Genomic DNA, 18,560 nt, shown 5'->3' on the forward strand with positions numbered 1-18,560 from the left:
TGATGTATGAGATATTTTTTTCTATCAACCAATGAAAACTCAGGTCATTGCAGAAGAGTGAGAGCAAAGGAACAGAATTATGCTGTGGAGAGGGACTATGTATTAATTCAGGCAATTTCAAATTGTATTTTACTGATAGGAATGATTCAACCAACTTTGGGACTTCCATAGAAGAGTGGGAGAGATGTACAATTCCACCTTCTCCATCCTATGATAGGGTTTGCTGTTAGCCTATGATCCAAAAACTGGAGATTTCCATCACACCACATGATGATTCTCTGCTTTGTGGTGTGGTGTCCAATACTGTGCTTTAATTTCATGACTAAATGTGCTTGATACCTGATGCAGACGCTGTTTCCTGTAGCTTTCCACTAGGAAGGTTGTACTGGAACGGATCTCTCTGCTCCAGACAAGAAGTCTTTCGACTGTTACGCTTGTACTGGATAATATTTTCCTTCTGCACCATTAGCTGCCTAGCATCAGACTGTAACAAGACAGCTGCAGCATAGCACTGACTTGCTTGCTGAGCTTCCAGTTTATCTAGCAGATATTTAGGGCTAAAAGAGAGTATATCCTTTCTTGCAGTTGCCAGTTATTCCCATCAGCAACAAATTCAAGATGTTCATCTTCTGTTAGAGTTTCTTATTCATTTAGGGGTGGACAGATGAGAGCATCTGTGTAAAAATGTTTAATAGATATAGAATGTAATATTTGAACATAAAATACCTAGAAAAATATTCTAAAGTACTGGAGTAGATCAAGAGCCCAAATAACATTTTCAAAAAAATTTTAGCTGCCTTTGAAAATATTATTATTGGTCAAGTAAGTGATAATAAACAGCAGGTTTTTGAGTATTGAAGTGTTCTCATTGTTTAAATATTTTAATCATATTTGCTGGTGATAGCTGAACCTCAGCTGATTCAAAGGTTTATCTCACATCAGTATCTTAATATCTCAAGCTAATGATTTTTTCTAATTAATATGATAATAGTAATATCACACAGTACACTGTAATACTTAGCACTAATCTTTTCATCATATGAACATTTTACAAACACAAAGAATTTTTTATTTACATTGAAATGATAAATAGGACTCTAAGACACATCTGTATATTGTTAGCTATTTTATACATGCCAATAGGATCACTGTGTTTTGTCTGTGAATCGGAGTACAATCTGTGTATTGTATCTGTCTGTTTATTTAGAGGTTCATTTTTACTGTAACAGTGGCCATACTCAGTGGATTAAGGCAGCATCTCCAGTCAGCTTCTCAATGGTCAGCTCTCTTGGAGCCTTGAGTGATGTCGAATGAGTTCATATCAGGACCTGTCCCTGTAAATTTTAACTCATTTATCTGATCTAGCAATCCAACCTGAGAAATGGCAATGAAAGAATTTACTTTTGCACTTTCTTAGGCAGGGAGACTAAAACACAGACACTTTTACCCATAAATTCTTTGTTTTGCTGTCTAATAAGTCATCCATCTGCCTTTCAGTCAAGCCATTCATCCTTTTGTTTTGAATAGAGTCTTTCATCAGAAGAAACTTTACCAGTGACTTCATAGCTGCTTTTTTCCCTGTTTCTGTACTTTCCTCTAAGCTTCTATTTCCTTCTGAAAATAAATTAGAACAAACTTAACGTTTTGTAGATTTTGCATTCTTGTTTCATTTCTATGTAATCTTGTATGCAAGCACGCACAACTTGCACTTAAAATCAATTCGCTTGTTGATGAAATGAACTCTTTTATGAGATAGCTAGAACTTTTGCCTATCCTTCTAGCTCTCTAATCTCTGCCAATATCAATACTGTGACGAATAGTATGTTAATAAAATCCGAAATGTACCTCGTCGGGTGTTTATTCAAATGTTTTCCAGTGCCTCAAAGCTCTCCTTACACAGTGAGCCCTGAGCAAGGGATTTTATTGGTGGTATTTTCATGGATGGCTTTTTAGTTGATTGCTGGCTTATTTTTCAAATTACTGAAGAATACTAAGTTCTTGAGAATTTGTTGCTTTTGACTCTTGTAAACTTTTGGTCAGGACCATTAGTGAGGTCTTTTCTACTGTCTTTATTAAAATATTAATTTTTAAACAGTCTTGGACTACATGCAGTATCTTTTCCCTACTTTTTTTTTTTTTTTGTTGTGTGTGTGTGTTTTTCTTTTCTTTTTCTTTTTCATTCTCTTTCAATTTTTATTCAAAATATCCACCTGATATTCCCTGGGACCTTAGGTTGTCATGTGATCTCTTTTCTCTCTAGTATCTTCTATCTGAAATTGAAATTGTGAAACTTTCTCCTATCTCATTTTTCTGCAGTGAAATGACAGTCATAGATTGTCATTTCATTATTTTTACTGTCATCAGTATGGCATAAATCAATTAGAAACCATTAAAATGCCTGTGTCTGCTAGACACTCAGCTGTCCTTACTCTTCCTATACATTTCAGGGGTAACCATTGAAACTGTGATATTTAAATGCCTTGGAGCTGAGTATACTTTTCATTTCCACTTTCTTGTCCCCAGTGGTTGCATGTGTTAAAAGGTTCATGACTAAACCCCCGAAGAATGGTATTCAGGTAATCCATTAGCAGAGTGAAACAGGCACTGTAGCACACAGTATTTCCACTTATGCTGTTGACAGTGGTGCTTGCTTCTTTCGAAAGCCAAACATTATCATAGCAGTCCTTTACATAAGAGCATGTCATCCTCCACTAAGGCCACAAATATGTGGAAATAAACAAGAAGCCGTGATAGTACATTAATAAACAAACAGTGGTGGTAGATGATTCAAGGTTCTCAGCTCACATCAGAGAGTGGATATATTTTCCTAGTGCAGCTGGAAGTAAGTGAGTGTCCTCCCACAATGACAGGAAAAGTGGTTATATCCCAAGTGCAGCGGGAAATATAGCCTGTTGAACACAAGAGTGGATCTGAGAATTATTAAATCAAGGCAAAAAGCATGACAGCCTTTCCACACCAGAAATAACTGACAGCAGGAATCAGCCCTGGAGAGCTACATCAACAGAGGAGAAAGTGCAGCAAGGATAACATGAGGAACAACAATCAGCAAGGAAGAACCAGCTGTAATGAAACAGAGAAACAAGACAGCTGCATCACTGAGGGAGCAACCAGACCCAGAACAGTGTTAGAGAGATATCCCAGATAGAAGTAAAGAAGTCATACTGTACATGAGCAGTCACAGCCAGATAAGAGAAGAGATGAAAGGGCACCAAAGACAGTGTAGAGAGTTAGATAATATCTGAAGTTGTTTCCATCATGCTTCTGAATGTTTTAAAGTGTGCTGGTTGCAGATCCTGGTAGCAATCGGAGCAGGCAAGTCCAGTAGGCTGGAGTGTAGCTATCAAAGTGTACTCCCAGCAGAATATGTCTTGGCAAGCGACAAGCAATAATCAAAGCAAGGAAGAGTGTGGCTGAGATAGAGAAGAATATTCAATTTTTCCTCCCTGTAAGCAAAATGAGCTTCTGTAGTGATATCAGTTACTGGCCCAGACTTTGCAACCCAAATAATTATTTTCTAAACATTTGTCTGTATAATTTGTTTTTCAGTGTAACTCTGTGCCACTTCTTTAAAAAAGATTTTTCCTGCTTTCTGCAACAGTCTGATGGAAGGAGGATGTATTTCTAATAGTTATAAAGGAAGGGGGAGGCAACCTCCCCAAGGTCAATGTTAGAAGGACTATACAACTAAAAATCCACACAAAGAAAAATGATCAGTTTCCCATTTGTCGCAAGAAACAGTTCTGGCAAAAGAGGATTTAAGATACTGGAAGTAGTAACTTGCTCTCCCTATAGTTCTCTCTGAAAATTCACAGTGTATCATGTTTTACAAGAAGAGTCAGTGGAAAGGCTCTCTAAAATCTTCATTCTTTTCACTTCTTTTCCTCAGAAAACTGGACGGATCCTAACGCTGAAATAAACAAACAAAAACCAAAACATCTATTTTGACCAGTGAAACCAATATTAGTATTGGTATGAAATCCACTCAGTTTCATAAGTGTAAAGATATTGTGACAATCTTTGCCTAACAAAATGGTTGTGTGCAGTGACCACTTGAAAGTGAGAGCAGCTCATGAACACTATAAGAAATACTAGACAAACACTAACAAATAATAAAATAAAGTGAAACAGATTATATTTTTAATTATTCACTTAACTAAATCAGGAATGTTCAGATGACATCTGGCTACCTAGTTAAAATTCTTACAATACATTTCAGGTCACTTTGCAACTCATTCCCTGTAAAGGTTTGTTCTTCCTGTCTAATTTAGCTGTGATGTCACCCGTGAATGTCATGAAGCTATCTGAGTGTGTCTGATGGTGGTGTCTGTTCCTTGACTTGCTAAGACGGAAGGTCAGTGCCCAGACTGTAGAAGGTGCTTCCAAGACCCATTTGAGAGTAATGCATTTTATCAGAGGATGTATCTTATAATGAAAACAATTCCTGTTCAGATAAGAATGTTTTAGATCTTCACAGCTTCCAGTATGAAAACCATTGGAATGTGAAGTTGGTGAAATCTTTAGGTTCAGAGCAGTCCCAAGAGTGCCTGACTTCAAGTATGCAGGAAATCCTGCTCCAGCCCATGGAGTGCTAGTGTGTAAAGCCAAGCAGGTACATCTGAGCATCGTCCTGACTCAAAACAGTCAGTAACTTACTTCACTGCTAAATGTATGGTTATGTAGTGTTTTCTGAAGAAGAATCATAGAAACCTCTGTGTGAGATGTATAAACAGCTACACACCTAGAGTGATTCAGGAGTACTAGTTTCCCCATGCTGGGGAAAATTATGCATAAAAAAAGTAATAACAATGGAAAACAAATGTTAATCAAAACACTATTTTAAAGAAGGGTGCATTAGACTAGAATGCTCAGTCAGGCCAGTGCAAGGCAGAGCAATCAGGAAGAGGCAGCAATGATTGTCTTCTGCTTGTTCCTTCTCAAAGGCAATGGCAAATGACAGCTCTCGAGACTTAGAGCAGGCAATCAAAGCAAAAAATTGCATCAGTGCCTCAAGATGTGCCCTGCCATCCTTTGTTATGCTTCTGTTCCCAATGAGAAGTTAAGAAGCAGAACTGTTTTGCTGTGGCTCATATGTTTTCATGGCATAAGTGCTGATGAAGGTGGGCTAGCACCAAGTACATACCTATGCACTGGAGTTCCTGAAGTGTACTTACATTTTTGGTCTCCCAGTTCTACTTTGTAATGGTAATTTTTAGCAAAGGACAAAACAGAAAGCTTAGTGTGGTACCTTCTTAAGCCTTCAGAGGTAGTTTCTTAGTTTCTGTTTTTTCCCCTGACAGTGACAAAAAGGAATAAAACAACAATTCCATAGTGAAGATGAGGGATAACTTTTGCACATACCCAAGTTGAAATTGATGAAAGAAGGGCAACAATTACAAATGTTGAAGTAATTGTGTACAAATTATAAGAATTGGAAATAGAAAATAATTGTAGGTAACTTACATAGAGCAAAAGAAAAAATACTCAACCAAAAGAGGGCTGTCTGAAAATAATGCCTCCTTTTCTATTATGTTGTCTCACAGCATCAGAAGTAGATGTCAGTGGTGTGAAAGTAGAGGTTGAACCTTTCCGCCAATATCCTATTAGATTTTGTTGCTGTGTGATAGATGGCAGCAGAGGGGCAGTCTGACAGAATGGTGTCTGACATGGAAGTGTGTATGAAGAAACTGTGTGTCATTGAGTTCCTCCATGCAGAAAAATGGCACCCACTGACGTGCATTGATGCTTGCTGAACATCTGTGGAGACCAAACAGGGGATGTGAGCACAGTGAGGTAGTGGGTAGTGGGCAATGACGTGAAAGACAAGTCACATTCTGAACACCATGCAGACCTCTACAAGTGCAGCATGTGGGTGTTCATTCACTGCTAGCAAAAATGCATAGCTAATGGTGGTGTCTGTGCTGAGAAATACTGATTTGTAGCTGAGAATTTGCTCTATCAAATAGCATTATTGTGCTCTTGTATCTGTTGTAGTTTCCATGGGAAGAAATTACTATTGGAACAGCCTATGCATAACAGACTACTTGTAGATTTTGCAGGTCTAGAGGACTCTCGTTCAGGATGTAGCTGTCTAGAACAATCTTAGCAATACTCTTTTGTTCTTGTTATTCTAAAGGAATATTTGAATTCTGGAGAACTTCTGAAGCCTAAAAGATGTATTGAAAGAGAAGAAGTAGAATGACATGCCTAATTATAGTTAGTTGCAAATAAATCCATTTTAGACAAATGGTTTGAGATGTTTAAGTGGTGCTTATTTAACTAAAAATATGAAGGAATGTTAATCTTCATGCTTCATAAAAATAAATGTGGTCAAACAGACCTGATTTCAATCTTTTATGAGATTAATTGTGTGGTTGATAAAGAGAAATTGTGTAGAAACATAGACTTCTAAATTTTGTTCTATTATAGCAAAATATTCTATTAAAAAATAGTGCTACATAGTATCACTACAGAACACATTGACTGGATTAATAGATAGCTATCTCATAATACCTATCTCCACAGTAGTAACTGTTGGAGAATCATCACAAATTTTTAGTTTTATTTTACTTAATTTGCTTTTAGATTCTCAGTGGAGTTGGTTGGCAAAATGGTGATGTGTTTCTTCTTTAAAGTAAAGCAAAAGTGATCATGGAAACACTTTAGTAAATGTTCCATCATAAAAGGGAAAATCTTCATCTATTACTTCTAATGGAAGACATGGAATTGTGGAGCTAGTTTTATTATTAGAGGAGAACCTTATTACAGTGGATTTTAAGACACACTGGTTTATTCACTGCTTACTTGTATTATGATGATGGCCCATCTATGTAAATAATGTCATCAACCTTTTTTGCTTATAATTTCTTGAGGGTTTCCTCATTCATAATGAAGAAGTATAAAGTGCTTTTTCCTTGGTGGTGCTGTCAGCACATATAACAGATTTTGGTGGCCAGGCTAAATAAAACTGCAGTTGTAAATGGAGTCTCAGTCTAGGCGACTGAAGCATTTCATTATTCAAAGAAAGTGGTATGACAAAACCTGAAGAACATGATGGTCTTTTACTCCTGAATTTTGTTCATTGTGTCATGTTCCTAAAATTTACAAGAGTATTTTTGTCTAAGACAAACATTTCACCAAAGCTCATCTTGCCATCTGACCATTTTGATATTATCCAGGCCTAGAACAGCTGTGTTTGTCAGAATAGAAAATGATTATGATTTCTCAGTGAAAAGTTCTCCTTGAATATAATGTTGCTTTTTCCGTGATGTTTTGGCATCAGATAAATGGCCTTACAGTCTATAAAAACAACATAAGATGCTGTTATGCATCTTAGATGATTTAGCACAGTAAATTACAGGTTTATAGGTATACTTGCTGGTTTTAAAAATATTGACTCAACTAGACTGCAAGTAAAGTTTTAAGAACAGAGTAAGATTAATTTGTTTATTAAAATTTATCCTCGTTTTACTGCTGAATATCAGCAGCATTTTAACTTGTGGGTATGCACTGCTTGATAAGCAAGTATCAATTGGAAATTATATTTTATAAAGTAAAGAAGACAAAAATACCTGTTTTTTTTTTTTTCCCTCTATCTATGTAATAAAATATGAAGAGGTAGTTTTTTAACTCCTTTCAGTGTGGGTAGCCACTTTTTAATAATTCATTACTGCGATCATGGAAATCAGTCAGACTCAAATTCAGCTGATTGTGTAGTTACTTGTTTAATTTATGTATGTAAGCTGTGGAATTTAAGTTAAATTAAATTTTTAAGGTGTTTTAAATTAAATTTTTAGGGTGATTCAATGTGTCACTAAATGATGGCCTGGACTAAGAATTTAAGTATTGGGCTCATGGTGTCACATCTTGTACTTGTATGCATAGTCTGCATATACCGGTCTTCCTCACTTTTTTCAAGGCTTTTACATGGATTTTCCAAAGCGAAAGCCTCTAGGAATTCATTCAAACATGTTATGTTTTTGCCATGTTATATATATTAGGATAACATTATGTTATTTGTAATCTAATAAGGAAACATTCACATTCATGAAATTCATTTGTATTAAGCTTCATTTTTCTTGTAGTATTTTGATGTGCTGTTGGAGAATACAGAAAATTAGTCACACTGGTGTACTGTGGTGATTAGTTTCAGTTTCTGAAAATGAAAAACTTGGTGCTGGTGCCTCATGTTGCGGTCTTGTTCATTCCCTGAAAAGAATTTATCTGTGAGTACTTCTGAAGTTTCCAGAGATGAGGTACAGAAACATTTCAAGAACTCCAGAGAAGGCTTTGCAGTGATCTCTGCTCCATGGAAGAGTTTCAACAGATGTGTCTCAGGAGCTCCCTATAGTACCATACTGGAATGGCAAGTGTGAACAGGGCACTTGTTCCAAGTCTATCAGTGAGGCTGTCGACTAAGACGGTACAAATTACAAAAATAGGAAGGCAGAGCTCATTTCAGCATGATCTTCTGGGTGGGAGATGAGGAATGACTGGACTTCTTTTATGGAGAAAGAACCGTACATGGTGAATATGTTTGCTTTAGAAAGCACAATTTAAATGCAACAACCTGGATTTGATGGTGGTTACCTAACTGTTAGTTGCTCTCGCAGGGGAACTGAAGAGATGTCAGTTGATTTATTTAAGGTCACACCAGTTGCTCAACAGACATTGCACCAGGCTACTCACATCTCTCAGTCCTCTTCTTTAAAATGCTGATGCTGGTAGTCAAGTTAATTCAGTGCAGTACTTGTGGTGTAACACAACGATTCAGCCAAACAGGTTTTTAAAAAGTTGTTTACAGAAATGCACACTGTTCTGTATCTGCAATGGAATAAATTCTGCAGATGTGACTTAGTCAAAACATATTTTTTGTGTCAGATTTTCTGCAAGATTTGACAGACTTCACTTTGGTTCCTAATTTTATGTAAAGGTTCTTTTTTAAATGTCACATTCTTGTTACATGTCTGATGTTCATTGTTCTTTCAGTTTAATTCATGCTGTGTTTTTCCCAATAAGCTAAATTTCATAGAGCATCCAGCTGTGGTTGCTTAGTACCAACAAAGAATGATTGTTTTGAAAAACGTGGCTTGGATACTACATGTTGGCTAATGTTCAGATTACAAAAATAATGTGGAAATGTACGTTCTTTGTATGAGTGCTTTATAACATGCTCTTTTAATATTTTAAATGAACCTTGAATCATGGAGTTATCTATTCTGTTTTAAAAAATACAGAATAGTGTATGAATTCAGGAACTTTGAGGTGAAATGAAATTATACTCATTTTCTTAAAAACCTATTTGATTGTGGATATCCTTAGGCTTCCACTTGACAGAACAGTGTAAAAATATATTCTACATTCTTAAGAAAAAGAAATGCTGTTTTTATTACATTTGGAGTTCTAAAAATATCTCTTTCTTCAGCATGTTTCATGAAGAAGAGATGCATTTCAGTCAGTATTCAGAACATTTTAGTCAGAATTTGGAAGTGTCCTCTTCAGTGTGTGATCTTCATTGATTTTGTTAAAGTTGTTCATGCCTTGAATGCAGACAGCAATCATACCTTGGGGTTACTGGATGAGGGGCCACTTGATGGCTAATGTATAAGAAGGGGAACTCAGAATTTTAAGATGAATTAGTTGTATTGGACTTGCTTGATTCCCATGCGGAGGGAACAGGTTGCAGGAACTATCAATTTGAGGTAGATGTATGGGAAATACATACATCTACATACATACATGGGAAATGTATGGGCAAGTGTAGGGTCTTACACCTAGGGAGGAATAATTGCATGCACCAATACAGGCTGGGGGATGACCTGCTGGAGAGGAGCTCTGCAGAGAGGGACCTGGGCGTCCTGGTGGACGACAGGTTGGCCATGAGCCAGCAGTGTGCCCTCGTGGCCAAAAAGACCAATGGCATTCTAGGGTGCATTATAAAGAGCATGTCCAGCAGGTCGAGGGAGGTGATCCTCCCCCTCTACTCTGCCCTGGTAAGGCCTCATGTGGAGTACTGTGTCCAGTTCTGGGCTCCTCGGTACAAAAAAGACAGGGATCTCTTGGAAAGAGTCCAGCGGAGGGCCACAAAGATGGTGAAGGGCCTGGAGCATCTCCCCTATGGAGAAAGGCTAAGTGAGCTGGGTCTGTTTAGCCTTGAGAAGAGACGACTGAGAGGGGACCTGATCCAGGTCTATAAGTATCTAAGATGTGGGGGGCAGAGGGGCAAGGCCAGACTCTTTTCAGCAGTGTGTGGAGACAGGACAAGGGGAAATGGCCAGGAACTGCAGCATAGGAAGTTTCGCACGAATGTGCGCAAGAACTTCTTTACGGTGAGGGTGACGGAGCACTGGAACAGGCTGCCCAGGGAGGTTGTGGAGTCTCCTTCTCTGGAGATATTCAAGTCTCGCCTGGACGCCTACCTGTGTGACCTGGTGTAGGGAACCTGCTTTGGCAGGGGGGTTGGTCTCGATGATCTTTGGAGGTCCCTTCCAACCCCTACAATTCTGTGATTCTGTGATTCTGTGAAATCAAAATAACTCAGTTGTTATGTTATGTCTGAAGCTGCATCGGAGCTGCATCCATCTACATGTTCTGGAAGTACCCAAGTATGGAGTGCAGAACTTCTGGAAATGGGGTGTAGACTGTTCTTGCAAACAGGCTCTGTTAGAGAGTTGCTGGGGGCAGTTTAGTTCCTAGAATTTCTTCTAGAGCCCATTCTCTATAGTCTGATGAGTTCAGTTTCTTATTTCAGCAAAGTGCGGTCTGTAAAGTGTATGAAGGATAAATAACTCAGTACATGTATAACTAAGTTGCTTTAATGTTAACTTCTGCAAAAGGAGATTTTGTCTCCCTATCCAGCTCTGGTCTTTATAAGAAGTTAGGAGACACTGGGTTTTCAGAAATCCTTTGGCCATTCACCATGCCAAAGGCTTTTGACTCTCCTACGTGGAGCTGTAAAGCAACTAGTGTTGCCTCAGACTAGAGGAAGGTCCTTTTTCAGGCTGGAAATGAAATGAGCAAATGATCTGGAACAAATACAGTTTATGGCCTTGTCTCCCGCCTGTCTCTACTTGCCCATGGAATATTTTCTCCAAAATGTGATGCTATGCTTTCCATGCTATTCCTTCAAATCTTTCTTCTAAAAACTTTTTCAGTTATATTCAGTTATAGTATGGCACAGAATACATAGTTTAAGGAGGGAAATGTTTCTGTATGTTTAACATAACTGATTGACGTAAAAAAAAAAGAGTACTAGTATATACTAGGTATAGGCTAGTAGCAATCAAACTGTGTATTGATTCTAATCTTAAATCAATAGCTTTAGGAAAGAATGGAACATTTGTTAGTGCCTATATGTGATCTGAGCTTTGTTATTATCACTTCAAATAAAGGTGAGCAAAAGAAATTATTGGTAATAAAAACTCTAACAATAATGTGATTTATTTTATTTTTATTTTTATTTTTTTAATGAGAGAAGCAAAAACAAAGTGGGCCATTGGATGTTTTGTAGAAAATTGATGTATTAGATCTTTTCTTTGAAATACAGCTATGTAATTTTTGTTGGCAGTTCTCTTCTCCTCAGTATCTCATTCTGCTCTTTTACTTTGGGTACCATGGTGGTGGTTTCCATAACAATATACTTCCTGATTTTAGTTTTTATGTCAAAGCAATTGGCTTTTATACCTAAACAAGTGCAGCAAGGTGAAAATTTGTGAGAAAGACTTACACTGATATCTGCATGATTGTTATTCCTGATATTTGATGTTGCTTGAAATAAATTTATAAGTGAGCCTGCAAGATACTTTCTCAGACTTTACGAACTCAGGGAGGTGTTTTTTACACTGTTTACACTTTATCTGTGCTATTTCAGATATATTTCTTCAGATGAGATGAATTAAGAGTAGCTGACGTGCTTGCTTCTCTTTCCATTGCCTTTAAAAGGAATCTGTGCAGCTGGCTCAGCTGTGTAAAACTGAGTAAGCATTAGTGTAGTTACAGTTTAATCTGCATTCAATCACATGAACTTCCATCCTACGGTTAAAAGAAACAACACAACTCACAAAAGCAGAAGCAGAAGAAAAAAGAGATGATATTCTAGAGAAAAAAATGACAAAATTTGATGGGAAGATGGAAAAACTATGCTAGTTAGCCTTTTATGCTCTCTGTCTTTCCCTACTCCAGCTCATTTACAAAATGATAGATTATTTTACTCTTCTGAGAGTCAACTGTAGTTCACAGTTTCTTTTCTGTGTTGGTGACATTTTTCTCTCATGAGCACTTTTTGGAATACTGACATAATTTTTGATCCTTAAAATACTAATGCTGGATGAGTTTACAAGTCAAGTGTATCTCTTCACGTGTGGCCCCTTGTCCTTGCCTAGCTTCTGCATAGTTTCGTGTACTGATTTGCTGATTGTCACAATATCTGCTTCTCCAAAAGGACTTCATTCATTTGTTATTTTTAGTACTTTTATTTACTGCCTGTTTGGTACAGAACATTTGCCTCCATCTAAAAAGCACACTGCCATATCTTCAGGACACTGTCTTGAGTACCTGGCTGTAGTTTTCTCATGAGAAAATATGATAAACTGAGGTATGATTTGTTATTTGCCTCTCTGTGTATGAGAAGATGGTATCCCACCAGTTTTGTGTCTTAGTTCTTCAGAAATTCTTGGGAACTACCTACTAGTATAGAACTCCTATAACAGTGGGGAATCAATCCGCGTATGGCCTTTTTGAGCAGTGCAGTTGAACTAATCTCACCTAACTTTAGATGTCTGCAGTGCAGATTGGTGCATATAAGCTAGTCATCCAAGGGTCATTTTGGAGTCAAATATAAGTGATAGTGCATTTAGAGTACAACTCATCTGTTTTGAGATAAAGTGCATGCAGGATTGACTGATTCCATCCATTGACAGCATCTAAATGTCTAAACAACTAAACTACTTGTAGACAGAAATGCTAGAGATACCTGTATTTCGTATCCCATGCTGTGTGGCTGTGTAACAATACTTTGTAGTGAGCAATAGTGATATTTTTGTGATTTCAAACTTAAAACATGATTGTTTTTTTTTTTTTTTCCCACTGATGAAGATTCCATTTAGTATTTTCTTTTGTATAAGAAGTGATTACAAGATGCAAATTGCAAGTGAAATAATTAAAGAATTCAGATACTATAAAATCAGATCACCTAACTAGAGAATTGAATTAACTTACAGTATTTGTGAACCTGTAGTGATGCCACAGAATCACAAAATGTAGGAGTGAGTCTTTAAAAATTAAATTCATTTAATCTGAGATCAAAGTTACGATCTCATTATTATTATTATTATTATTTTATGTGGGGGAATTATACTGAATGCCTAAACTGTGCCTCTGCATTTTCTGGATATCAAAGACAAATTCAGCTCACATATAAAGGAATGTTGATCTTCGTTTTAATAATGGATGATCTTTACTATGGTGTAGGTGTGAGTTTGTTCAGAGAAAGAAATTTGTATAATGTTTACTCCATAAATTTACAGCAGGTTAACCACTGTTGGCTAATTGTCCATGAGCCTTCTTTCCCAGGAGCGCTTTGCAGACAAGGAGTGCACCAGTTAATATCCATGGGACAGCTGATTTTCTGCCTTCCTTTCCTATAGCATCTGTCTCATTGCTGAAGCTGAGGAAGCTCCAGCTGTGTCACAGTCTATAGGATGAACATGCTAGGTGATCCTCACTATATGACTTCACCGTCATGTTGCTCGGTTTCCATTTATGTAATGGCAAGGATATTGATATCAGTGTCTACAAAGCACTTTGAAATCTACTAATGAAGGGTATTTCACCAGAACCAGGTAGTGCCATTACTTATTGGTACTGAGTGAACTATTATTAAAGCAAGGTACATAGCTTTTCCCTGGCTTGAGTAAGCTTTTGTATTGTCAGGAACATAGATACATTTTGTGAATAGGAAATAATTACTTTCCACTAGACCTGTTAAAACCAATGCACTTTACCTCTTGACAGAGTACTGAGTCATCTACTGCCTTGAGGAAAGCACTTAAATCATCAGTAAGTGGTCATGGTGCCCTGTGAGGGAGCCAGATTCACTTCTCAAGACTCCATACATCACTCCTCAGCTGGACAAGTGCTGGCAGAGCAGAAGTAGCCCTGAGAGTGAAGTGGGAAGCAGATCAGTTGCATGTCAGGGCATTCAGGGAATAATGCTGACAGGTTCCAAAGAGCATCCTCTGCTAGAACAAGTTTGTTGTGATTTAGGATTTATAAATATGTAGGTTTAGGTCTACGTCAGAGAAGCATTCAGAAGTATGAAAGCAGAAGTTCTCTGGATTCTGTATGTTGACTGCTTGCTAGGTGAATATACAGTGAAAGTGCCAGCATTTGGGCCATACAGATAATCCAAAAGGTATGTATTCAATTGCTCCTGTAACTGAAGATACTGTGCACACCTTCTTTCCCTCCTTAGAATCATTAGGGTCATCCTCCATGCCTATCTTTTAGAAAGTCCTTCTTTATTTCACTTACTCTGACCTTTTGATCCTTCTCTCTGTAAATTTATTTCTCTTTATATCCAGTCACTATCAGTTTTTTTTGTCTTTTCCTTTCCCTCTCAGAGCTGGGAATGTATCAATTGCATCTTCTTTGGAATGTATCACTATTCTCTCTTCTGCCTCCTTTCAAGGTAAAAATAAAATAAAATAGTGAAATACATGTTTTTCTCCCATTCCTTCCCCCCCATCTCTTTTCACTCCACACCAAGGGCTGCATTTGCTCCTCTGTTTCTTGCCCCTTTTCTGGTTGTCTGGTTTTCTCTTTTTCTTCTTTTCTTTAGAATCCCTTTCCTTTCTCTCTCTCTTGTTTCCTATACTATTCTTCAGCAAATAAGTCATCCAGATAGGCAAGCTGTGTGGGGAAGATAGCAGAACTGGGACAAGCACATTGTTGTTCTGGATGTTGTAAATGGACTTCTGGGTTTCATGAAGGTAATTAGAAAGAAATTCTAAAGTATCTGTGAAAATGAATAGATCTGGAGAGAGTATTCCTGTCTTTGTATCTTAGAGCTCCTATTCAATCTTTATTTGCTTTTTTACTTTATCTGCTGTGTAAAGGCAAAAGTTCCATCCACGATGTGACTAAATGAGAGCTATGAGAGCAATTTTATATTTATTTCATGTCTTTCTGATGGTTCTTGGTCCTTGGATAGAAAAGACTGTATGGGAAAGATCACAGGTATTTGTTTGCTTACTTCTCACAGAAATTGGTAGAGCTAAAGTACCTATATGAATATGCATCCATTATTAATATGTGAAATTTAGATACTGATAAATAAACAGAGGGAATACTGACAGATGAGTGGCAAAAAGAATATGTTTATTGTCAAGGGTTTCGACAGATATATTTTATGCATTGCTTTTTTTTTGTTCTGCTTCAAATATTTTTGGTTGCACTGCCTAAGTTACTTACCAAATAAATTGGATTTATCTGCTTATTAGATTCTTTTCTGCCTGCTGTTTATCTGCTTACATAGATTTATCTGCAATTTATCTGCTTAAGCATCTCAGAGAACTTTACTCACTCAGTTCCTCTGGTAAAATGAGGGTAATAACACTTCCTGACCTATAGTCTTGACTGCTCAGGTAATAATCTGTGTGGACAGGAAGAATTTTGCATACTGCTGTGTGTTCCTGATATGATTGGGCTCTCAGTAAGATAAGGTACTACCATAAAAACACAGCACAGTGTTAATAATGCAAGCATCTTTTTTCTTTTTTTCTTTTTTGCTTTATGCAGTGTTCATTTCTTATAAACAATTACAAACATTTCCTGAATTCATTTCTTTTTTTTTCCCTTCATGTACTTTATGAACTATATATTATTTGTTGCTATTTATGTGAAGAACTTGTGTTTTCTTATAATTACTAACAATTTACTAATCTTTTTGATTTATACTGTTATTTAAAATGTTGATTATTACAGGTGCTTCATTACTTCAGAAATAGGCACTGCACAGAAAATTGGTAGAATATGTGTTAAACGGTTTAAAAATTGGACAATTGTTGAATTCCAAAACTAACCTGAACTTTAGCAGGAAAAGGCATTAAATATGGTTTTGAAGGTTGCAGCTAGAGAAATTCAAATTAGAAAAAAAAATTGCACATTTTAACCATTGGAGTAAGTATTAGTTTTGACACATTATGTAGTACTGTGAAACACTTTCCTTTTCTAGAATCTTTCTAAAATAGGTGCTGTTGTGTGAAGAGAAGCAGTAAGGTTTTTGTCTAGATTGCTGTTTGACCTCTATTACTGCAGGAAGTCAGATTATATTATTGGAACAGTCCTTTTGGCTTTAGTACCTGATAATTTTTGAATCTGTGTAATGTAAGTGTTTTTCCCCCCTAATTAGCATTAGTCTAATTCCTGAACCTACATCTGTAGCAGAGGTTGTTGAATTCCAACATCGTGTTTTCTTGCTGCCTTTGATTCACTGTTTTTAAATCAGAAGTGTCCTCCCTCTCATATAGAGATCATTACTAAGTGTAACATCTGATTAATGGGACTGGGAGGCTGATTTTCCTGATTTGACTGCAGAGTAAGACATTTTAACTAGATCATCTGTTCTGCAAAGGTATTTCTGCTTGAAATAGAGCACTTGTGCAAGTGGAAAATATACAGAAGTTGTGGTCATACTGAGAGGGAGTTAAGAAGTCCCATGGGGTGCCTTAGATAAAGCTAGTGTGTCTGTAGTTCTTGATGTAAGTACTGACAATTGGAATCATTTGTAAAACAAAAGAAATTTTTTAGATCTCAATCCTTTGCCTGAAGGGACAAGAGGATAGAACTGATATAAGTACAGTAAGTGTATTATACAAATACTTAGATCTTTAGAAGACTGTGGGAGTTAAACTGACTGTTAATGAAGTCAAGTATGGATATCAACATCTTAAAAATGAAAATGAAATGATCCACTTTCAGATCACCACATCTTGAAGGCTTTTTTGAAGGAAAATGTTATCACTAAATCCTGATTTACAATAATGTAATTAAAATAAGAATATTATGAATAATCATTGTATATTTTATCATGGACATCATATTTTGCCCTCACTGAAAATTGCACAATAGTGCTAAGTGCACACAAGGCTGGGAACAACCTGATCATTTTTCCTCGTAAATCTTTGTCTTATCTTTTATCTCATTTTTTAATTTCAGTGCAATTAAAGATTATAATAATCTTTAACAATTTTCCAAGATGATATTGTTGGATACAACTGCATACTTCAAATTGCTATTAGTTTTGCACATCAATGTTTAACAATAACAACTTACTTTTCTGAATTATTTCCCACAGGGTGCAGCTTTAATTCGAATGTTGGCTAATTTTATGGGTCACTCTGTGTTTCAAATGGGCTTGCAAGTAAGTAAGATATTTCTGTCTTTGTCCAAGTGTGTATTTCTAGTAGCTTGTCTCACTTGTACATTTTTTCTTTTTAAGCTATATTCTCATATGTTTGTGAAAATGTTTCTTTAATTCAGGACTGTCGGAGGCACCAACATATCCCTGAAGCTGACTTTGATAGAAAATACTGGGCGGAGTAAGCACACAAGGTGGTGCCCCTGTAAATGAAAGCTTCACCTCTGTTTCTTGGTGTACGCAGATATTGTGCTTTAGCTGACACACTGTTTTGTGTCTGGTTTGTGTACATTGCCAGGTAGAGGCCATTTTAGCCATATGACAGCTGTGTGGAGGGCTAGCTGAGGAAGGAGCTACTTCTTTTCAATTACATTTGCATTCTGATATGAAAGTCAAGGCAGCTAGAAAATACATAGCCCTAGAAACTAGTAATGCTTTTCAGATAAATACTTTTACCTTTCCCTGCCCTCCACATAAAACTTCTTGAGCTTTATTTTTCCCTTTGATAAACATGGAGTGCTCTCCGCCTTAACAATTTTTTCTAAACTCACTTTACCTTTCAAAAGAAATCTGAGGAAGTAACAATTCTGTATGAAGAAATTCAACATGCTGATTACTAAAGATGAACTCTTTTCAGCAATAATTCAGTGCAAATGACTGTTTCATAAACTATTTAAAAACAAACAGGCCAAAGCATAAAAAACAATGCAACTCCCTCTATTCCATGGAATTCTGCTTGAGTAAATCATGTTAAAGGCAGCTGTGATTGATGAATTATGTATGATGCAGCCTGCTACTTAGAAGTGTCCTTTAAAGTAAATTGATGTTCACCTGAAATACAATTATGCTAAGATGGAAAGAGCAATCAATCTTATCTGTTCTTAGTAAGCTTTTCATTTTGAAATTTAAATAAACTATGTCTGGGATCAGGTCATTTTTTAACACAATAATTCTACATCTAACCAAAATGAATTGAAAGACAAAAATATAAAACAAAGTTCCATAAATGCATTAGTTATATTGCAGAGAGGTGTATTCCATGCTGTAGGCAATGTAAGGAAAGGGGGAAAATATGGCTTTTTGGAGGGTTTATAGGACATTCATGTTTTGCATGGGACCCATTTAA

At 36.7% G+C, this 18,560-nt stretch overlaps 1 protein-coding gene across 1 annotated transcript in view; it reads left to right on the top strand.

The window, feature by feature from the left end:
• The window catches only part of TRHDE (thyrotropin releasing hormone degrading enzyme), a 216,919-nt gene that overhangs the window by 104,902 nt on the left and 93,457 nt on the right, over positions 1-18,560 (top strand). The window contains exon 8 of the mRNA XM_010708202.3: positions 17,372-17,437. Within this exon, the coding sequence (XP_010706504.2) occupies positions 17,372-17,437 (66 nt within the window). The remainder of the gene's footprint in view (positions 1-17,371; positions 17,438-18,560) is intronic.

The sequence above is a fragment of the Meleagris gallopavo genome, chromosome 1 (assembly GCF_000146605.3).
Source record: "Meleagris gallopavo isolate NT-WF06-2002-E0010 breed Aviagen turkey brand Nicholas breeding stock chromosome 1, Turkey_5.1, whole genome shotgun sequence".
Lineage (NCBI taxonomy): Eukaryota > Metazoa > Chordata > Aves > Galliformes > Phasianidae > Meleagris > Meleagris gallopavo.